At 39.0% G+C, this 24,317-nt stretch overlaps 1 protein-coding gene across 3 annotated transcripts; it reads right to left on the minus strand.

Moving 5' to 3' along the window:
• Nucleotides 1-15: 15 nt before the first annotated feature.
• Nucleotides 16-22,148, minus strand: TMEM62 (transmembrane protein 62). 3 transcript variants are annotated; one of them, XM_080618786.1, is made up of 14 exons: nt 21,964-22,148; nt 19,137-19,248; nt 17,939-18,076; nt 16,846-16,891; nt 13,574-13,715; nt 11,466-11,590; nt 11,196-11,318; nt 10,178-10,333; nt 8,669-8,828; nt 6,377-6,490; nt 5,363-5,447; nt 3,759-3,863; nt 2,793-2,911; nt 16-1,890 (listed from the first exon to the last, which is right to left on the minus strand). In XM_080618786.1, exons 1-14 carry the CDS (start codon nt 22,144-22,146, stop codon nt 1,564-1,566), a joined length of 1,935 nt encoding a protein of 644 aa, XP_080474912.1. In that variant the 5' UTR covers nt 22,147-22,148; the 3' UTR covers nt 16-1,563. The 3 variants fall into 3 exon arrangements, with proteins under 3 accessions (XP_080474912.1, XP_080474914.1, XP_080474913.1); XM_080618788.1 differs by lacking the exon at nt 21,964-22,148 and adding an exon at nt 19,688-19,768; XM_080618787.1 differs by lacking the exon at nt 6,377-6,490.
• Nucleotides 22,149-24,317: the final 2,169 nt, after the last annotated feature.

The following is a 24,317-nucleotide window of genomic DNA, read 5'->3' on the forward strand; positions in this document are numbered from 1 at the left end:
CTTACGCTCCCTGATCATGTAAAAGTCATTTAATCACAAAATGTCAGTTTATGATTACTTTTTCCATAGCATTTCTCACAGCTTTGCAAACTTCTCATGAGTAAATTTTGTGCCCTGCCTCTGATTTTCTAATAGTTTTGCAAAAGAAACTTATGTAGCAACAAATGACACTCTGTATTCTCTTAATGTATTTAACTGATGCAAATGAGAGCCATTACTCTCTTTTTCCTATTACATTGTCAATCACTGAGGGACAGGAATTAAGGTATAGGAAAGCTGTCACCTTTTAAAAATAGCAAAAGCTTTTAGTTGTAGTTGAGATTTTCTTCCAATTCAGTTTATTTCCCTGTATGTTCTGCAGTCACTGCTGCTTTTTCTAAGGTGCTATAAATAAATTGCTCCTCCTTTCTCTTGAGGAGCCATAAATAAGTTACTGTAAAGTTACTGAGGGTATTTTAAATGTTCCATTTGCAGCAGCTTTATGAGACAGGCCAGCATCCTCCTGACTTCACAGATAAAGGCACCTCAGCTCTCTTGGCTCTGCATCATCACATTCTTCATCAGTGTAACTGTTCCATCATTTTTAGACTTGGAAAAAGTGAAAACCAAGAGTTTTGCTAGGTCACTCTTTGGCGCATTTGACTGACACCCAGAAATAGAGCCCCGACCTTACTTACAGACATGATAGGCAATTCCTCCAGGCTCTCCCATCATGAGGACATTGTCTCCATTCTTTGCTTTAAAGCTTAACTCTGACTGCAGCTGGGAATCCCAGCAACACTGATCATTTGCCATCCTTTCACTGATCAGTGTAGGAAAATTGGCAGCTTCAGCAGTGGAAGACAAAGCTCCTTCCTCCCAGAGAGAAAACATGTTAATTCAACAGCCTTTCCAGGACAAGAGCAATAGGCCATGGCTCAGATAAACATAAATACACTTAAACACACCTACCAGCCTGTAAACTGCTCACACACAGCATTATGAACTGGCAAAGTATGTGAGCAAGGGACTCCTACTCTGAAGGCCACCACAGCACCTTTGTAATAACCATAACTTCATAAAGGTATCTGGTCTAGTCTTGTAAAAATAAATGTAAATCCTGAAATAAAAAGCAAAGTTAAGCACAAACCCTAGGGCTCATTATCAAGATCTATTCTCATTTTCCCCCAGCATTATAAAAATCAAGAATTTAATTAATTAAAAATATTTTTCCACTCACAGTAGTAAATTTCCACTTGTGATCCATATGGACATATCTATCTTCTGTATCACAAAAACCCCCTATTAAAGAGATTATTCTACAGTTTACTGTGTACTGAATTAATGTATAGTGTATAACTGTATTATATAACATGTATTATACAGCATATTGTATAATACAATAAAAGTATATATTACATAGTGTTATAAATTTAATATTTAATACAGCTCTGTAGCAGTGCAGGTGCAGCTTCACATCTTAGCACCTAATGGTTGGGCTGTATGGAATTCCAGCATCACAAAACTGTAGGCTGTGCCTTGGCAGTTTTTAAGTCAAAGAACTTTAAGTACTTATGTTATACTTCAGGAGCTCTGACAGTTTTTCATTTCTACTATGTAAGTTCTGAGCTCAGATGATTTCATTGTCCAGGTCTTATAAATCAGAGCTGAGGTCAGCACCACCAGCCATGTTCTCATTGGGGAGAGGAAGAATGCCAACATCCCATAGGTTCGCTGCAGGAAATAGCAGGAATAGACCTGCCAGGCCAGGAGGAGAGTCATTGCCAGGTGAACAAGCACAGCCATGATGTGTCGGACCTGACGGATGTGAGAACAGAAGCTGTGACCCTGGCATCGCAGCAACAGGCACCAGCAGAGATAGGCCATCAATGGTAGGTTGAAAAACAACACCTGAAAAGAAGAGCAGAACAAAATAAGATGAGCAAGCCAAGTGTTCTGCATAACATCCATGAGGACATAGGAAGTATAACTGTCCCATTCTAAGAGTTGAGTAGAATTCCCAGAGCTGGAATCTCAGGATGCACTTCCAACAGTCTGCAGCTGATAGAGCTGTAGCTGCCTGTGTCTCAGTCCAGGCCAAGCATTCCTGCCCTCTCCCTTGCTGTGGGAGGTGCTGACATGAATCTGACCTTTCCTGGAGCTGGTTCAGGGAGCTACACATGGCAAAATACTAGCACAGTAAAAACAGAAGGTCCTTATGTCAGTTTAGCTCTGTGACCCAGCCCACTGTGGTGTCAGACAAGCATTAGCAGTGGCATAAGGGAGGGACCATGAAGGAGGCAACACGAGCTTAGTCTGGCCTAAATGCCAAGGAACTACACCCCCTCTCAGACTAATGGCAGCTGGGAAAACCAGAGGGCAAGCAGGTCAGACTGCTGGGAAAACTGGACTCGTGTGTACTTGGAGAGTGACACCTACTGATCTTCATCGGGCAAGGGCTGCCCTGGCCATTAAGTTTCTTTGGCTTAATCACTGCAACCTGTGTGAGCCAAGGACAAAAAATGTGGAGTGGTAAATCTGTAGAGATGGTCTCTAATGCAGACATGCAGGGAGCCCAAAGCAATATCAAACAGAGCAAAAGAGAAGTCTGAGACAATAATTCAAGGTCTCCTTCCTTTCTGCCCTTTACATTTGCAGAAAGTTAAGAGCGAGCTGTTGTAGTCAGGCATGGCCACTAATCTGTTCTATCCTTACAAGACTCCTTTCTTTCTGAAACTATTAAAAAAAGTAACAGGAAAAAAAAGTTTCTCAGAAAAAAGCAGTTTGTCAGCTTAATTTGTATAAATATGTACCTGTAAAATCCCAACCACGAATGTCAGACTGCCCTGTAAGAAGGAACCACCAACAAAGACCCCAAAGGAAAAGCAGGCCCCCACGTGGCCATCTATCAGTTCACCTACAAACCATGGTCCTGAAAGAGAGGAAACCAGACACAGAGCACCATCAGAAAACAGCAAAGACATGGCATTTCCCACATGGCCCTTTCTATTCCTGAGCACCAAGTGGTCAGCTGGGGAAAATGACTTCTCTGTTGTCTCCAGTAATAAGCCTGATGTTTTCACCTCCAGCAAACAGCAATCTGATGAACAATCCCAATGTGAAAATATCACAATACACCAATGAGTTGTGGCATGCAATGAAAATACTTTTAAGTTGGTTTCATCTCTGTGACCATATTCAACACCACAGATAATATTTTCCTTATGAGAGAAGTGAAAAGATGAGTTCTATCAAACACTGGCCTTTCCCCAGAATTACAGCAAGTCATAAACAATTCCAGCTTGGCTTAGCTCAGAAGTCAACATGGACAAGCTGCACTGTTATGCACCCTATGCTGACTGCCAAAAAAGTAGCTATTTTAGTAACATCTCAGAGGAGAAATGAGCTAAGATTGTTAGTATGGGAGCTGAGATGCCTTAAGTGACATGTCATGTGCAATGTACGTTCCACATACTTATTTTACACCCAGGTACAACCAGATCTTATTCAAAGAATAAGTGAAAACCCAATTAAATTTAAAGACACTCAAATTATTAATTACTCTGAAAGTAAACTGAGCATTTAATTCTAGGGCTCCAAATTAGGCTCTTCAAATAAACCTTTAGTCTCTTTGGACATTAACTTTTCAAGTTCCACATAGATTTTGTAACTTATGTTTTCCCTATTCTCCATGATGTTAGAAGTCTAATTTTTCATCAGTATCTGATGTGTAATTTAAAATCACTAATTTAAATCCTGTCATACTCTAGGTTACTTACCCAGAATGGTGTATAAATTCAGGACCAGAATTGAGTAATAGAGGGTGTTTATTTTACTGAAGATGTGGAGGGAATACAAGGTCAGAGTAAGTAATCCTGGCTTTTCTAAAGAGAGACAACATTTAAGAACATACACTTGATTCAGGTTGCAACACATACACACATATAAAAATAGATATATTTGTGAAACAAATCTGCACATTATTTACTCATTCTATTAAATAAATGTAAAAATAATATTTGGTATGTCAAGAGAACAGATGCAAAGGAATGCATTTCTACTATTACTGTGATAACTAAAAGCAAGGAACTGATAAATATAACAGTCTATGTTTAAAACAGCAGAAGCAGCTGCCATTCTAAATGAGTACACTTACAGTATGTAAATAAAACTGAACGACCATTCTATACCCAGACAATGAAGTTAGCTAGAATGAAAAACATGGAGAAAATTAAATGAAAAATAAATCAAAAACAGTAGCTGTGCAAACCCAAAAAGGCAGCTCAGCATGGGCTAGATTAACTGGATTTTCTTTGATTAAATCTATTTAGTGAGATCTGATAGCAACTCAGATAAAATGAAGCCTAGGTGTTGAAATGGCAGCATTCTGACAAGTGTGTGAGCAAATAAAACACCCAAACCAAAAGCAATATTCATTTCCCAACTGAAGCAGACCATAGGCTGAGATGAAGAGAGGCTTCCTATCAAAGTTAGCTTTTAGAGTCTCATTATTACATGGCTGCCCTTCTCACGAAGCATTAACTCCCAGAGGGCAAGCTTGACCTTTGGAAATCAACAGCTCTAACGAAGTTGTTCACTAATGTGTAAAGCATTTGTCATGGTCTACAGGGACCTGGCTGATCACAGAGTGCTAGCTCTTTTCATTTTTAGCTGCTGAATTCCATAAAGGCAACTGCAGTTCTATTCTTCTTTTATGTAAGCAGCAGCTGTAGTTACCTCAGGATGCTATGTGATTATGAGTATAAAGGAAGGGACATACACTGACATGAATAGGAAGGGAGGTGGCTTCCAGGAAAATCTCATTAGTAAGGTGTGGTTCAAACAACTGTTTAAAGGATAAACACCACAAGCTTAACAGCATTAATTTTCATTTACCAGATTTATCACAAACCGAATTCCAAGTTTTGACAGAACTGGTCTTAATATTATTCTGAGAAAGACCCAAGCCTGTTCATGTTCCTTGCAAAGGTTAACAAGAATGATTTTGTAGAAGGAAGTGCTTCTTCACTCAGGTGACACAGAATTCTGTGTCAGCTGCAATGAAACAAGCACACATGCAGAACTAATATAAAATATTCCTATCCCTTTACACTGGATTCTTCAGTGAGAAAATTAAATCTTTTGACTTCAATTAATTGAATTTCTGTTTAAACAAAGATATCTGATCAAGTTTTTAGTTTTTTAAGTTACTTTATTTGATATATTGGAGGTTTTTCTGGGTCCCCCTTAAAAGCAAAACAGCAGCTTCTGAGAATGCAATCAAAGTACTAGATGCAAAATACATATGGGGATTAACAGTGCAACTACTTAGGTTTTGGGAAGAGTAGATCTCTAAAAACCACAGACAGACACTGGTTCATACCTTTGAGTGCTGGCTTTTGGAGATATCTGAAAATAATGAGCAAGGTGATCTGAATCAGCACAATCAGTCCAAAGAGCACACGAGCCTGAAATGACAGTTTTGACTCTAAGCAAGCCCTGGAGCAGTCACTGCCTTTGAGCACTGACAGAATGATAAAGATTTCTAACTGAAACACATATAGAAATCTTGATGGTGTCATTGAACTGAAGAGTAAAAAAAAAGTTTCTAAGTTACTGGACTTGCATCTTACTGACTTTAGTCCAGTTGGATGGCTGCAAGTGATAGACCTGAATCTTAAAAAAATGGGGTTTGTAAAACACATCCATTGAGAAAGTGTAAATGCACTTCCTACACAAAACATGTTCTATATGCTCTACTGCACAGAACTGCAGTTCAAGACATTGTGGAGAAGATCAGTTACTGATTAATGAAACTAACATAATAATTTTGAGCCAATTATGATACTATCTACAGTCATGTGGACCTTCCTACATTGTTCTGCAAGTGCACCTGAACTACTATGACATGCCTTCTTTGCATGCACTAACCTGTAACACTTCTGGATATGACCTGGAATTTATGGAAGTCAATGGGAATTTTGCCTTTCTCTTTGCTAGAGCTAATAGCAGCAGCTGATGGGAGAGTTTTCAGTCTTGCCAGTACACACATTGCAACAGATCACAGTGAAGGTTTTTTTTAATGTTTTCCTTTTCTACAATCTCCAGGAGATTCTTTTCTTCCTCTTGCTTACACAAAATGTGCATATACCTATGTCCCAAAATGGACAATTGTGATTAAATCCATGGAGTCAACTGTTTGCATGAACCCCTGGTGCACATTGATGTTTGAAGTGTGCAACTTGCGAAAGGAAACTTGAAATATTTGTGAAATTCCAATGGAGTCATATCTGGAAAAAGCAAAGTGCATTCAAGTCTACCAGGAATTAGGAAAATACTCCTGCAGTCTCTGGGGAAACCAACCCGGAATGAAAGTTGTTTTGCTGAAAGCACTTACTAGAACATAGTGGTCAGTAAGAAGAATAACAGATGGCCAAAAGTCAAATCTAAGAGAGAGGGTTTCTTCCATAGCAAATATATGACTCCGCGTACTAATTCTACCTGAAGCATCCTAGAGTAAAAGAAGAGAGCAATTAGAGACCAGTAGGGCACAATCTATCCTGTTAAAGCTGCTGATTATCATTGCAGATTTTCTGGGAAGATCCAATTGACACATGCATGTCTGGCATACTGCTATATTAAATAGTACTACCTACAAAGGATTACTTACTGTCAGTTTTGTAGTTCCAAGTAAACTGGTGACCATAAGATCATAATCTCAAAGTGCTACATATGAATAAGAACCTCTCAGAGATTCAGCAACTTGTGGAAGACAGTGACTATTTATTGGCACCACCACCACTGGTTTTCTGAAAGCTCAATTCCAGATAATATCCCATCTTAAACTATTTTGAAGCTTTGTTGTGGTACTTTTCTGGCATATTTGCTAGAAACTGATATTGATAAACAGTAACAGTGCTACCTTTGTTCAACAGTTTGATATTTCTGCATGTGTAACACTGACACCTGTGGGGGGTTAACCATGGCTGGATGCCACATGCCCACCAAAGATGCTCTATCGCTCACCTCCTCAGCTAGACAGGGGAGAGAAAGTACCATAAAATGCTTGTGGGTCGAGATAAGGACAGGGACAGATCCCTCACCAATTACCATCACAGACAAATCAGACTCAACTTGTGGAAATCAGTTTAAGTTATTACCAATCCAATCAGAGTAGGATCATGAGAAATAAAAACAAATCTTAAAAACACCTTCACCCTACTCCTCCTTTCTTCCCAGGCTTAACTTTACTCCCAGATTCTCTACCTCCTCCCCACCCAGCAGCCAGCAGCACTGCTGTTGTGCAGCAACTTTTCCCCCTTCTTGAATACATTGTCACAGAGGCACTACCAGCATTGCTGATGGCCTTGGCCAGCGGCCAGTCCATCTTGGAGCTGTCTGGCACTGGCACTATTGCACACAGGGGAAGCTTCTGGCAGCTTCTCACAGAAGCCACTCCTGTAGCCCCTGTGCTACCAAAACCTTGCCATGCAAGCCAATACAACACCTTATCTTCCAGTACATAATAAAAGGTTTATTCATAGTAGATGATTCAGTGTGTTTAGTGTGATTACAGCTTACGCAATATTTGGACAATCCAAGAAACAATGTACAATTAAGTAGTCATATTTTCTCTAGGTACCTAATTCAAGTTAATGCCTCATCCTCCTTGCTTTCCAAAAACTATTTGGTTACTAGATGTAATAGTGATTTATGGCTGGAGGGGAAAGGAAATCCGTATTTTTAAAATCTCATTCAGTTACCTGACAACAAGCATGTATTTGCAAGCAACTGTTGCTATGCAGGCCTGTATAACCCTCTTCAAATGTTACTCAGTTTTGTGCATGTTTTCATCATCATTAAAAAACCCCAAAAGACCCCAGAAAATAAACCACTTATAAAATATAGCTTTTGCAGGTAAAGCATCACAGCTATCAGTAACAAGCCGGGAGGTGGAACACTGACAGTATAGAAAGGCCATTGGGAAGAAAACGCTTGCTTTCCTGTGAGAAGTAATACCAAGCTGGGGTCCACCAAGCCAGACAAAGCTGACTTTCCAATTGCTATTGTGCTAATGGACAGAACGTCAGAACAGTCTGACCAAGTTCTTCAAGACCACTTGAAGGTACAAAAATACAGTACCGAGAACAGAAGCATTCACTGAAAAAACCTATTTTGCACCCAGTAATCTAATATCAGCTAAGTTTGATGTCTGAGGAAACAGAAGCTGTATTGACTGTCAGCCTGTAAGAAGTAATGAAAAGAAATTCAAACAGATAATCAAAGACAGCATTCCAATCTCACAGATCCAGCTCCTTTGCCTTCTGAACTAACAGGAGGCTACTTCTTATTTTCCTTGATCGAGCTCAATTGTTTCTAAGACAACCTTAAAAGTTAATTTTGCCTGTTACCCAAAATAATTTATTTTTCACCAATTACTTGCTTTTCTATCATGTCTTACTATATTTCTGATGAAAAATGAGAATTATTTCTTTTGTCCAAATGCTTTATGTATGGTTTTGTGCTCAGCAGTGTTTTTTCATTTAATAAATCCTTTTGGTTTTGTAATCAGACAAACCTGAAAGGAAGTCTCTATCATCTATTTCGTCCCTAGTTATGTGATGCAGAAGGGTGATGGAGCAGACATGACAACATAAAAAATTCAATACAAAGAATGCCAGCAGCTTACCTGGACAGTCACATCTATGTGATGGAACCCTTCACTGTAGTTCTGTGGGCTCCACTTCAGTACATAGAGAGGCCCAGATACCTGATGTGCATTCCCCAAGTAAACTCCATCTATATAAACTTCGATGGAGGTAATGACAGAAGGAGAGAAGGCCAGAATTCTAAGGGGTGAATAAACATCAAAATAAACAGATTTGTTACAGGACTTACAGATTTGTCCTTACTTCCTGAAGAGAAGTCCCTAAAGTGTTGAACTCTTCTACTTCAGAGTTCAAAAGAGTTGGAAATTAATAATGTAGATGTCTTCAATAAAAATTGCCAGTCTCTCTCTCTAAAGGCCTTTGTTCTTGGGTGTATTTGTTCCCCTCCCTCTTATTTTTCTTTTCCTTTTTGCTAGTCAGAATATAACCTCTCAGTTTTTGTAATTGAATTTATGAGAAATGGAGTGGAACACAAGGCAAGTAATACAGATTTGAAATACCAACAAATGGATATCACTTGGAAGTGCTCATATTCAGAGAATCAGTGATACTAATATAGACTCAATATATTGCACGTACAATTTCTTTCATTTCTGGCAATACAAAAGGCATTCCAGACCATGTTTCAGTCAAGTGACAGCATCTCACATAGTTATGGTGAATGATTCTACAGTTCATCTATTTAGTATAATTATAAGAATGTTCAGACAAGGTTCTAAATAAGAAACTGGAAAGTAGGTAGGCTTAGTAGGACACTGCTTCCTAACTGAAAAGTAGAACCATAGAATCATAGAATAGTTAGGGCTGGAAAGGACCTTAAGATCACCTAGTTCCAACCCCCCTGCCATGGGCAGGGACACTCCACACCAAACCATGGCACCCAAGGCCTCTGACAAACTTCCTTTGCTTGTAATACTTTGTATGTAATATAGTGATATATTTCATGCATACTAGTCTAACAGCAAATATAAGATGCTGTAAAGGGCACAGAAATTTGAAAAACAAATTAAAAAAAATAGAAATGCTAAAAATGGGAAGATGGAGAGACTTAAACCCAATATGAAAATTGGCAGAGCCATAAGCTCTTTTAATATATAAAGGATGTAAAACTGAAATCAGGAGGGACCAAGAAGTTCAATGCAAATAGAGAAAACACTTGGAAAAATACAGACAAAATCTCCAAATCAATGGTGGCAACATGACCACAAAAGATAGATTAACACATAATTTATGTTATTTAACTCTACCAGGTTTGGTTACATAAATAAGTTCAACTGACTTCAGGGGAAATAACTGCATAAATAAAATGAACATGAATTTGTTCTATATAATCTCCTTTTATCACAGATATGATACAAACTGAGCTCTCAGGAGCAATCTTCTGAAGAAAAGTGAAACCTGAGAACAATGGATATATACATTTTAAAAAAAAGAGTTCATGCATATGCATATATAGATGTATATTATAACCAAAAATTACCCTATCATAATATAGTTAAATATTGTAAAATCAGGAGATTACAGGGTACCTGATATGAGTGGAATAAAAGATTTTGTCTAGTGGTTCATGAGCAGAACTGCTGTAAAGGAAGGATTTGGGATTGGTGATGAGGACTACAGGCCATTCTTCAAAGGTAAGATCTGCAAAGCTCAGGAGGTCATGATCAAATGCAAGGATCCGGTACCTATAATGAAAGGAAAAAAATTTGTTAATACAAACTACTGCATGCCCAGCTGATTCCCATGCTTCCCAAGGTCCAAAACAGAACTTGTTTCTTTTACTTTTCATTTACTGTCTTCTGTAGCTGATCCTATCTTAACCAACTGTCCTGTACTAACTGTACAGCTGGTTACCTCTGATCAGCTTCATTTTATGATAAATCACTCAAGCGTTACTCAAAATTCCAAATGTCAACATCTATTGAATTTTGCACATGAATCAGATAAATGAACGTTATAGAATTCAAATAAAATGTACATTACTACAGTGTCTGGGTAGGTACTCTAGTTATGGACATAAACCTCAGTGTTCTCTCTTCCTGTAGGCATACAAGTATCTTTATTGAGATTACTGCAGGATAAAAGCTAATATACTACTATACATTTCATGTAGCATCAGACACTTTTTGATACACTGCTAAGGTAATATTTCCCAGGTAGACTGTTTTTGTCTCTAAAATTCTAACAGCTGGTGCAAAACATGGATATTTTGAAGTTGTGATGCTGAATTTTATTACAATTTATTACAATTTATTTCTCTATTTGAATACTAAATGCATCCTAAATGGACATTGAGATATCTTCTTTTTAATTTCTAAATATCAAGAATTAATCTAAAAATTACTCTACTCAATTTATGAGCACACTGTTGGTATAAAGGGAAAAAAATCCCAAACTTATACATAGAAATTTTTCAAACACATCAATAGTAATAACAAGTCAGGCAGATGTAATGCTTCTTGCAAGTTCTCCAAACAGCATAAAAGGGAATCACAGCATAACCAGTAAGGCTCCATGTTACAATTTGCTCACTTAGGGTTTACTTACCTCCTATTATCCATCCAGTCTCCCAGTTCAAGTTCCAGAGTGCCACCACGGTGCTGACTATGCAAGACTGGCATTAGCCCACCCAGTGTATGGAGATGTCCACATAAATAGGCTGTGGCAGAACTAATAAAAGAACATAATAATTGTGATTATTTGGATAAGAAGAAAATACCACTGCAGAAAATCTGAAAAGTGACAGACGAGGACATGAAGAGGGGCAAGAAATGTACTTCAGACTGAAAACATGCAGAAATAAAAGAAAGCTCTTACCTCATCAATGCTCGTATTCCTGGGGCTGGGGAGATGATTGTTGAGGTGGGAAAATGGCCAAACCAGACAGTATGATTGCTGTGCAGACTTTGTGTTGCCATCAAAGATAGTTCTTTCATTTGATTCTGAAACGGGCAGGTGTTTGAAAGACAACCAAACAAAGCTGTTTAATATTCAGGCTTCTTGGAAAAAACAGCAAAAGGAAAGCAGAAAGACACTAACGAAAAGAATACTCTCAGTTGTTCCCGGGACCTGGGCATGGGCATGACAAAAATGTATTACTAGACCTATCCCTAAAACCCAGAAAAAAAAGAAAGCAAAAACAAGACACTCAACACCTTCCTTGCAAGTGAACATAGGAAAAGTACTATATAAAGAAGGATTTTGTAAATGATATTTCTATCTGTTCTGCTGCTTATTTATGTAGTCAAAGACAACACACTTGAGTTGACTTTACAAACATCTTTACCTTATAATTATTCTCCATATAATCTCTTAAGTTGTTAGACAGCCTTTATAGGCATGACAGACCACAAACTGTGCACCATATGCTTCAGTCATTTAACTGAACGAATTATGACACTGAATCTTGAAAATATTACTCAGCCATTGCTGTTAAAGTTAAGCAAAACGAACACTTTACAGAGCAGGTAAAACTCCTCTCCTTTACTTGTCTGACTTCCAATATTAAATAAGCCACTCACTGTCCAGAGAGAATGCCAATACTAATAGGATCTCAAAGTCTAACAGAGTAGGGAGGAAAACTAAAACCAGAAAAGAACTTAAATCCACTCTTCCACCATTTTGCAGATCATCTTTTAGGGTAACGCAGGGAACCACGAACATATTCTTTTCCCTCCTACCTGAAAAGAAACACTGAAGGGCACAAACAAAGCAAACAGAAATAAAGGTATGTTCAAAAAGAATAAATCCAGAATACCATTCTGGGTTAATGTAATGGGCTTATCAAGTGAAATGATTCTTCATTTGCCTTTATGAATTTGGGCTTTAAGAATATTTTTATCTAAGCTATGCAATCAAATCACTAATACAAATCTAATTTATTTTTCAAATTCCTGGCAGAGGTTTAATTCTTACAGGTATCTACCTTCAGTTTTGTGCAAAATCTGCAAATGATGCTCTCCGGACTCCTGCTACTGGTAAATAGCAAGCAAATCCTTGACTTACTGCAGCCAAGGAGCTCTAGACTCAACAGCATTTCTTAGCTTCTTGAGAGTTTGTCTGCAAACCTACTGCACCCACTATGGATTACAGTAAACAGTGAGAACAGTACTCGACACTCCTACATCACCTTTTATCTAAGCATCACCAAGCACTTTGCAAACACTTCATTAGATGTCCAGCCTTCTTTAGACAAGATTAGAGGGAGAACTTTTTACTTTTCCCTGAGGTCTTTATCATAGGCAAAACATGACATCTCTTTACCAGAACTCAGTAACTCTCTGCCAGCACTTCAGAAGGGTATCTCAAGAACAAAATCATATCAATATGCTACACAGAAAAAAATAAAAGGGAAGCAAAATATTATCTAAGATGATATCTGGTTGAAACATCGGGATTACTGTTATTCTCAAAACAATACCACGTAAATTTTGTGGTCTTAGAAGATCAGACCTCACTTTCATAAATGCCACTTTATAGCATTATCTTTCAAATTATTCCGTTGAGAAGTGCAACTCTGTAACCTGTAATATTAGCAACAACAACAAAAAAAGCATCTAACAAAGCAAAAAGGAGATGAGAAAGTTTGATTTTGTTTTAAACTTTACAGCATATAAGGAAATTCTCACGCAAGCCTAGCTAAATGCTAAGAAACTACTGACAGTGTCCTTAAAATGTCTAATTTGACATTTTTGTACTGAATTATTTAAAAGAGAAAACACAGATACTTTGTATGTTAAGCGACAGACTTATTTTTCTAAATAAATATCCCAAATGCCTAATAACTTAAAAACATAAAGACTCTTTTAGATGAGCACAAATCTTCCAGACAATTCTTCTTTAAAAAAACCAACAAACAAACCCCCAAACAGGCCATTATAGACGTAAACCAGCAGCAAAATGGAATGCCAAGACTCATAAAATACCGTGTTTAAAATCCCGAAGAAATTATAGGGTCTCTTAGGGCCTGGGCTTAGTGTGGCATCCACACAGATGAATGAATAGTTCCCAAAAGGGGTGGTGTGGATGTAATGGAAAGAGCCATCTTTATGCCAAGCAGAGTATTTCCTGCCAAAATAAAATGGAAATATTGCTGTTAAGAAAGCTTGTAGCATTGACAAAAATTACCTGTGTAGTATGAGTGCAAAATTTCTTGCATTAGATCTGGTTCCACTTTGTTACTGCAGTAAAGGCTCTTCTAAAACATCAATGGTATTGAGATTCTGTGCTTCAAAGATGCATCACACAGGTCATCTAAGACAAGCAGCAGGTTAGCACACAAACATTTTAAGAAGTGTTAGCATAAATACACTTCCCCTGAGCTATGTGGTACATTTTTATGGATAAAGGATAGGCCAGCAGCATAAATGATACAAAACAAATAGGCAACATGAAGGCACAGCAGGATCTTACACAACTCTTAATTAAAGGAGACCTGCAAAGGAAAACAAGTTATTGTCTTGTGTTTATTGTTGGTATCTCAAATAGTTTTTCAAAAAGAATTTTTCCTTGCTTACCTAGAAATATCAGGGACATCAAGTCTTGTCTCCACTATTCCTGCCAATGGAAGGAGGATTGGAACTAGATGATAAGGTCCCTTCCAACCCTAATCATTCTATGATTCTATGATTTGTTGAAGGTCTCTCACGTTACTCTGATGTAGAATATCAGCTGTTGGCTAATGAAATAAGATCTTGAACCAAAGAAATATTGAACCTTTCCAGTTATTTTCCAGAAGATCCAAAACAGAAACACTACACCACACCAAATCTTATACATAGCAAAGGATGCAGCATTTCCTCTTGCTTATTGCTCTTTTTCATTTCTTGACATAGCAAATCTTACCAGTTCTCCTGACACTTGTGGAATGTCATCAGAATTATTCAGTTAAAGAGTAAAAGAAGAGAGCAAAAAGCGTTGCTGCTCTTTTGCATGTTACCTGATGTTAACTAAACTCTTGAATCTTCATCTTAAAATACTCTTAGAGAGACCTGTAAACAGGGAAGGATGCACAAGACATGCCAACTAATTTCACCTTTTTTCCCCTCCATGGTTTTATGCTAATATTTGCTATGATAAATACATGTAATAATGAATATATTCACTGTTTTCTCTTTTTCCATTAACAACACGTATTTTCATTTTTTTAACTTCTAAAATGGAGGTGCTTTTGATACTTTATGCTAGATGGGAATTGCACGTATCCTCCATTGGCAAAGACAGATAACATTACAACAAATGGTAGCTACTAAATTGCTCAATTTAAATTTAAATTATGTAACTAAAGTAATTGTAAGTAAATCTGAGATTAACTAAAACTTGCTAGGTTGGAGGGGTGGAGTTTGGTTTTTTTTTGGCTTGGGGCTTTTGGGGTGGTGTGGTTGCTTTTTGTTTTAACTCCCTGCATGATATGTGGAAGCTAAAACATCCCTGAGTTCAGATGATGATTATAGTTTGAACACAGACATCCGGAAAGCAGTTCATATCATTGTTCCTCCACCAGTCAGAATAAACAGTGAAATTGCCAGAAAGGTTATCCTGAAGCCAATATATTAAAAAAAAGTTTCAGATACAAATCAATACTTCTAACGCCATAAAGGCCCTTCCACAATGTTTATTTCTTTGAAGTTAAAGTTATTATTATGAACTTCAATAAGAAAACTGGAAGCTCAGGGTCATAACCTAAAATTTCTGTCTTTCTATGACAGTGGTCGCTGGTAGTCTTCCTCACTGTGTTTACTGAATGACGTCAGTGCCTGTGCATGCTCACAAGGTCCTAGTGCTGAGTTAGCAGTTGGTATGTCCTTGCTTCTGTTCTGTTCCAGTATCGCTCTGCATTGGGCGCTGCTCTGCTATCTTGAAGGCTGGCATCCTTGGTCTTATTTACTGTCTCCTTAGTTATTATCAGTCTCGTGATGTTCCTTCCCCCATCAGCTGAACATTCCTTTCTGTCTTCATGTTAGTAAGTTAGAACAGTTTGGTCTATTCTACTATGTTAAAGGGACACCCACTATTGTTAGTTTAAAATTTAAGCCTACACTATCAGTGTGTCTTCAGTGTGGACTAGAGGCAGGCGATCCATGCATCTTTCCAAACAATAAGCTTGTCCAGGCCAAGCAACAATTCATGGATGATCTGGCAAATTCACTGGTGCTGCATCTTCCCATGTGTGTCACTAGGACTTGTGATAGCAGCCTTAAACTAGAGTGGAAGACTGATTGTTGTGTAGCCACAACTGTGGCAAAAGATACAGGGATGTGCACTGCACTGCACTAGCGCATCCAAAAGCCTTGTTAGCACCCTACATTCATCCCTTTATGGTAAATCCACGTGTGAATTCCATGTTCTCTTGAAAATGCAGCTGCTGTAAGATCCTGTCCCACAGAATTTATGGGAAAACATATCTGCTCAGATATCAGATGTTTAATCTGTCACCTTATTGCAAAGTGGATGGCTTAAGAGCCTGAATTAAAGTTGAGTTTACATTTCCAAGGCCTCTTCCAGCTCCAAAGAGTCAAAGTTGAAAGCACTACTAAAATTATGAAAAAAGATTTTGTGTTCAGATGTGAAAGGCACAAAGTTAAACACAAATTACAACTGAGGTTACTTTTACAATGCGCAAGCAAAATAGCCAGGTGAAGAAAGGGAAGTTTCCTCATGTATCTTCACAATTAAACCTCAAATGTGTTCCTCAAGAACATTTGTCCACACATCATCACCATCTGCCTTCTTCCTGGTCTACTTTCAGTTTTCTAAAATGGCTCGGAAAAAATCTAGACCCATATGACATGAAAAGCCCCCCTTGGGCATGCAGAAAGAACATTTTGAAAAGTGAAGTATTCTCTTGCTTTCTTTTTTTCATATATTTTGGGGAGGAAAAGCATTCTCTGGGAACAGAAATATATCATTCAACTGCTCTGAGGAAACTGAACATGAAATACAGAACATTTCTTAGCCACAGGCAGATTTACAATATGTTCAATTACAAAACACAGAGGGATAAGAAATAACAAGTCTGTGCAAAGAATCTCTATTTACTCAGTCTAGTCTGATCTACTAACTGGCAACAGAAATGAGAAGCGGAATAGCAAATACGATACTGGACTATAGGAAAGTCAGTGAAAAAAGCATATATGTGAAACTGAAAACAATATTGTCTAGCGAGTTTGATCTTGAATATAATGGTAAATAAAAGTACCTGTAATAATTTTGAATGCTATTCAGGTGTGGAATGTTGAATGAATCTGTAAGGGAGAGAAAAAAAGAAATTAAGATCAAATTGATCACTGACCTCTGTATTTTATTTCCTTATGTTGAAATAAAGCTCTCTCAGCAGGCACAGGACATATTTGATGCAGTAGACCTAAAAGCAAGAACAGTTTTCTCATTTAAGTTTCAATTCAAAGCTAAAGTTGTTTTGGGAATGTAAATTGTCATTTAGTGGCTAAAAGCTAACCACGTGTTTCTACCTTGGCCATAAGGCTTTTTGGACTGGGTGCATTCTCTATAGGTAAGATTTAACTTATGCAAGGAAAATAAAGTAGCAATAGCATCAGAAAAAAGTGTGTATAAAACAGACAGCAACTTAGGGAGGTTTCTCCTGCAGCTGAAGTCCATCATTAAGGCTGGTAACAGAGGCCTGATAGGGAAATAGGAGTAAAAAGTCATATATGGGCAGTATATGACAACATATGCACTTTTTTCCCCCCAAGTGCTAGGCTTCCTAGTTTTGCCCTTCTTGTAACAGCTGGCTTATACAGCTTAAAAGGCTGTTAGCTTGTGTTTGGCTGCTTAGAATATAGCAACAACTAGGATGTGTACAAACTTCTATGAGCTCTTGCTGTTCAAAATAAACCAATTTTCCTTTACATGCTGAATGTGTGACACTTTTAAACTTAAACCTGTGGGAGCAGGTCTATGAAAAGTAAATTCAAACCATTTCTTCAGTAGGGTAAGGTTACAGTTTGCCCTTCAATTAAAAAAGGGGGTATATAAGCTAATGACCTGGGAACTAACATCTGAAGCTCTGTTCTACCATTTGAAAGGCAAAAGCAATAAACGAAGACTCCTTCTTCCCTGGTCTAATATTCCAGAAAGTGCCTCTAAACAAAGTGTGCCCTTGGTGAAGTAAACACGTAGATGGCAAGCCCTTCTACTGGTTCATAGCCACCACTAATGTGCTACTAAGTACTATATTCTTTAGATTATGTTTATTTTACCTCTATATTCTAACTTGTCTAAATCAGCTCTGTAATCTCAGGAAAGAAAAAGGTGTTTAATTTCCTTCTTACCATGATTCCCTTTGATGTCTATCCACTTGGTTTTTTCCATGACCCTTGATCTCTTCAGGATTGACTGGTAAGTTTTCCATTCTACTTCTATCTGCTCAGATCCCAGTTTATCTCTTGTCTTCGCATCTGTCAGGTCACCTGAAAGTGCACAAAGGCAAGGCTTACACAAATACTGTAACTAGGTGAGCATGCCATCCATGTGTCCCAGAGTAAGTGCATCAAACACTCCTGTCATCTGCTATGAGAGGTTACCACAAAGGTAAATACCTTCTAATGTAGATGTGGCAGCCTGTCAAAACATCTATCAGCCACATCACTGAAGCACTTTCATTAATGCCATGCCAAAATAAAGACAATTCTGACATATTAATTATACCTGAAGACTGTAGTCAGAGAAGCTTTGTTTAACTTCACACCTTCTGTATCCCTGCAAGCTCCAATTAGAGTTCAAACCATTCCAAGCTCTGTTAATACAGTAATGCCTTCCTGCATTGCTAGTTAAAGGATGAAAGCTAACTATTTCTGAACTGTTAACTTAAAAAGCAAGCAGCAGACAGGTAACTCCCTGTAGAAACAAAAGTCCAGGTCTAGCATTAAGATTCTAAAGCCTCACGTATAGTAATGACTCAAAGTCGTTTTATTTTTTATTTGCTTGCCAAAACTTAATCCATTTCAATAGCAACCTATCAAATGGAATGGCAAGGTTTATTTCACCTGTCTTGGTATGATATGTTCAAACAGAAACCAGCAATGAAATCTTACATTAATTGATAGGTGAATTTCATACAAATGAGCAGGGTTCGTTCTGAGGGAGGAACTGGCTTTTAATGACTCATCACATTGATAACCTCTATAATTTCAAATAGTGAAGACTGATGCAGAGTTACTAGCAGGAGGACAAGAAGGAACGGTGTTGCTAGGGACACCTAAGGTGAAGTGATAAGTATTGGAAAAACAGTAACCACATTGCATAATTATATCTCTTACATATAATACACACTAAACACTGTCAAACCCACTCAATGGACAAAAGCTAATTCTCTTAAGTTGCAAAGTTATTCTCTTCTGTTTCTAGCAGTCTATCTGCAGCTGAAAATCCATTGCCATTGCTCAAGATACCTTAAGGCTTTAAAGGTTTCTTGTTTGCTCTTCCTTTGACAGCACATGCAACAGGAAATCCCCATGCTGAATTGCTCACCTGTTGCTAGAACAAGTGCTGGCTGAATTATATCAATTGTTTCGGAACAGAATTTTTCAAAGTCAGGAGCTCGTTTGGGATCCTGAAATCTACTGATATGAATATCTGACACCTGCAAAAGAGAAAAATTAAACACTGTCCCAAACAGAGGGTTATTGCTGCCCAGTTTGTTCTGCAAAACCACGTACATAAGAATGCAACACAAGAGCAGTCATAGTGATTCGTATCAGTATATGGGACACAGGGAGAAACAGAAGTGGATGATTAGGGAAATAAAAAAGCAGAGCAAACATATAACACTGCATCTCTAATGCCTAGAATCATATTTACACTGAGAAAATCTCTTTCAATCTAAGGGCATACAATACAAGGAAACACTTAGCTATCTACAGCAAGTTTTGATGGCTTTAAGTGGCCTGTTGGTTTTCAAATTCTGTGAACTTCTGGTACAACACAATGATCTTGCTGCAAGAGAGAATAATTACTTCTGCAAAGCAAGATGAGATTAAAGTCACCTAGGACTTGAAGCATACCAATAACTAATTTTGTACCTGGTGTGACATTTCCAGCGGCTGGGTGGAAGGACTTATAATATTCTACTTCTGTGTTTTTGTGTGTTTAGAACCTATTCCATGTGCTTCATGAACACAAAGATTGTCCAAGAAATGATGATACCACTTGCACATAACTGCAAAAGGTGCTGTTCATTTCTGAATAGTCAAAGCCCTCACATCAGAAGATACCTACAGGGTGGGATGGGGAGAATAAGAAAAGTAAGATTTTTGTTGTTGTTGTTAATATTATGGTTTTTCAGGTATGACCAAAGTAAATCTTGGGGGAATGCTTTCAATTCCACCTGCCATTCCATTTCAATGAATTAGTAACTTAGCCCCCTCAGTTTAAACAAATTTGATACTCAAAAACCAGTGAGCACATGCTCATGGCCATCTGATGATATCACTGACTGAGAAAGAAAAACATTAACTTTTACATTCAATTTAATAAACCTGGATCTTTTTCCATTTTGAGAATCTAGATGAAATACCTTGGAGACAAAATGCCTTAGCTTTTACTTATTCAGTCATTTGAATATGTAGGAAGCATTGCTTGAAAACAGTTTTTTAATTCTGCTTAGGAAAATTCCCCATTTGCTTACATGTAACTTTTGCCTATATCAGAATTGGATGCTAAAAAAGGTAGACAGTTTCAGACATAACCTTAACTTCATTTTCATTAATATACTCAAGCTAGTATGAATCAAAAAGCACAGCAGAACTACCTCAACACATTAAACCTAATTCAACCACTGACAAGGATACAATGTCTTATTTTGCTTCTCATCAACCTGTGGATTTGCAATTCATCTATCTTAGCAATCAAAGAGAGAAACCAAAAACTTCTATTTTTGCTGTTTCCAGGTGCTTGAGAAAAAGTCTTACAAGACTTTCTACCAGTAACAATGGAGAATGTAAATTCCCAACCTTTTATCAGTCAGTGTTTGGGAAGCTTGATTTTCTACAAAGATCTTCCCTCTTTTTTCCTCTACTATGATACAAGTTTAAGATCTACAAAAGGCCCTATCCAGTGACCGAAGTTAGAACTCTGAAGTCACCAGGAAGCCTGAAGCCTGTTACCCACAACATCATCAGGCACAATGCTGGATTTAGTGCTTGATTAATTTCCAAGTTGGGTCTATGATAAGGCATCTGTTAAAGGGCAGATCTGAAGGAGAACATAAACACTTGAAAGTAAAGCCAAGTCTCAAATTAGCTGCACCATGTTCCTGGGAGAACTCCACTTGAAGTAACACAACCAGAGACAACATGGGAGAAGCTGCATGGAGCTGTGCATGCTGCTTGTCAGCATAGCTTTGCAGCCACTATATGCTGCTGTAGTTGAGTCTCTTGAAGACAGCAACTCAAGATAGGGGCTTTATCTATATGAATTCAAGCATATCTCTCATCTTGAAATCTATTCTGCAGTAGAGATAAGCCCTAAGTCACTTAAGGAAAAATTACTGAAAAAACTGACATTGAAAATACATAGCAATTGGAGAGAACATAAGGACTAATACTGCATTTGGCTGATGCACCAAGAGCACTGCCTGCAACTAGTACATTTAAGCAAGGTGTCCTTGGGTTTGAGAATAAAAGCAAAATAGCAAAAGCAGCCTATTTGTTAGAAGGAACTGCATGCAACCCCTGTGACATCTCAGGCATTGATTACCTGCAAATACGCACACAGCTTGCGGTCAGTTATACATTAAGTGCTTCAAGAATGCTCTGGGGGAGAGTCCAAGAGAGGCTACAGGCACACCCAGAGGTGACAGTTTACTTCCAAGACTATGCCAAGTTAATTTGCATTTACATTCAACCTGGAAAGAAAGCTGTGCACATTTAACCTAACACACATTACTCTTACGCTGGCCCAGTACCTTCCATTGCTAAAAATCTGTGTAACTATTTTCTCACGCACACAACTTTCCTGAGCTTTGGAAGGGGACAGGGACAGGCATTATCTGCTATCCCAGTAGATAATACTGGATCGGGTACCGAGGCAGTATATAGGATAGTGTAATAATTAGGGCTTTAATTACTCGCTTCTACGACGCACATCTTATTTCGGGTATTCGGGCTGAACACCTGTAACTTCGGCTTGACAGAGACCCTTCGCGACAGCAAAAGGGGACGTTTATCGGGAGAAGGTGTCAGAGCCTCTCACCACAGCGGGGAGGCCATCGCCATCCCCTCCCCCCAACCCCGCGCCCCCCCCTCGCCGCAGCCCAGCGGACCCCGAAGGGGAGCAGCCCCGCCCCGGCCCCACTCACCTGCACCACCCACAGCAGGTTGGCGGCCTCTGCTCCGGGGGCGGGCCGGGGGTCCCGCCGGCGCTGACCCGCTGCGGGCGCTGGCGCCCCTGAAGGTACGCACCAATCCAGCAGCAGCGCCACAGCAGCCGCCACCAGCAGCCCCGCGGCCAGCTTCAGCATCCTACGCCGCCCCAGCACCATGCGTCCGCCCCGGCGGACCCTCCTGCCCGCCGCCGGGCAGCGCCGCCGGCTTCAGCACTTCCGCTTCGAGGCCCACCTCTCTGCTCTGCTTATCGGGCCGCCCCTGCCGCTCCTCTGTGGTTGGCCCGAAGGAGCGGTGGCAGCGCGGGGGGCGGGCAGGCGGGTGCTCCCCTCCTTTGTCGGTATCCGCCTGGAGCGGTCGGCCTGTGGGTGCCTGTTAAACGCCTCGGCTAAAATGCTACAGGCCGAAACGTTACCTGAAACGCGCGGCCTGCCGTAGTCCCTAAACCGTTTCGGTGATTTTGGGGGAAGTATGTGCCCTAAGGAGGCCTCGTGCCGTTCCTTTGGTCGACTGCAGCAAAACCTGGGCATAAGAAGAGACCAATGCCGCATCCTGTTCTCTTCCCAGTACAGCACACAAACATTCACTCTTTGTTTTCTCTGTCAGTACTTGTAATTCTACCTGCTCATAAGTCTAGCCAATTAACCTTTTTTGTTCAGTTTTGGTTTTTGCTCCTGACATCATTTTAAAGTCTTTTCTTGGTCTTTCAAACATATTTTTTTTTGCCGTATACATCATTCTCAATCCTATTATAGCAACTATAGAGTTTCATAATTATAAGTTATTCTTTGTTATCAACTCTGTTTTCCTAAGTGCTGCCACATTTACTGTTGAGATGTTTTTCTTACCATCTTAAGCAGGAGTTTAGCTGAAAAAGCTTCTGTCACTTTACACCACTGTTTTCTTTGATATTAAATGTAGTATTTATTCTCAAACAACTTTACAGATAGAAGTTTCTAATTCAACATTGCTTAATTTTCATTTTCTTGTCTCATATAATTGTCATAGGACAAAGATTTAATATTTAGCATTGCTCAAGAAAAACTCAGCTCAGACCGTATTACTGTATTACACCCTTTCTCAGATGTTCTTGTTAATTTAGCTGCTCTTTGTGGGACTTATGTTAGCTTTGTTATTTTTATCTGTCTTCCACCTTGCTTGTCTGTACTTTCCCCAAAGAACACCCCAAACAACTGCTTTTAAACCAACAGTTAGCAATCAGCAGTCCTGGTAACTCTGGGGAGCAATCCTGAAAACTGGGGTTTGCTCAGTTTCTGTACCATTTTATTTTAGCTCTAGCAGGACTGCTAAGCTTACTAAGCTTCAGCAGTTTGTCTCTATTAAAAATTATCTGAATTCCTGTTTTGTTCTTCGTATTTCCTCTATATTACTTTAGTAGCCATGGAGATCTTGATGTTTTGTGCCATTTCTACCTGGGTAGTGCTGCCAACTTGTTTTGTCAGAGGTTCACTCCCACTTATTTTGCCATCTCCCAGCTTATGTGAGTTCCAAATCTTTCATTTTTGGGGTAGTATTTTGTTTAATAAGTCTATGCAATTGTTCAGCTAAAGCAGCTGGTTTACTTCTAGAAGTCCCACAGTAAAGCAAAGCTGTACTGGTTGCTCAGCTAAAAGGTATGGCCACACAAGAAAGAAGCTTGTGTCACAGCGAGGGGACTGCAGGCAGCCCTCCCCTGCTTGGATGTGTTTGTTGGTCTCTTTGAATAAGCCTTGCTTCTCTTGCTCAACTGCATCAGAAGCTGGATTATATTATATTACTGTTGATGCCAGTGTATGAGGAAGACTCCAGTAATCACAGTCTAAACTTGGCTGTTGTGCAAACACTACTGGTTAGTGGTCAGCCATGATACCAGAAAGGATAGAGCACAGAGCTGCAATGTGCACAGACAAAACTCAGTGAAGCTTTGAAGCAATTGTTAAGTGGCTTAATGGCAAAATCGACTTTGTCCTTTCTTACATCTTGTGCCTAAATCTGTTTTAGTGATTTTAAGTGACAGATTTCAGTGAGGTAAGTCTGTAGTGACTTCTTAAAATGATGAGTCTTCTACTACAGAAGAGCTACAGTGGGATGATCTGAAGACATAAGAACTTCAAGGGTACCTGTGACCACGTACAATGAGAAAAATCTATTGAATATACCTGAAAAGGTCACCTGTGAACTTTATGCCATCCATACTGATAACTGAGGAACAAGGAAAAGTACCTCAGAGGCCTGAAGCAGTAAGACTGCAATGGAAGAAGGCATTCTTCTAAAATCAGAGGAACTAGACACGTGGTAGGTGGTTAATATGTATGCCTGCAAGGCCCAA

This window comes from Psittacula echo (assembly GCF_963264785.1).
Source record: "Psittacula echo genome assembly, chromosome: 5".
Lineage (NCBI taxonomy): Eukaryota > Metazoa > Chordata > Aves > Psittaciformes > Psittacidae > Psittacula > Psittacula echo.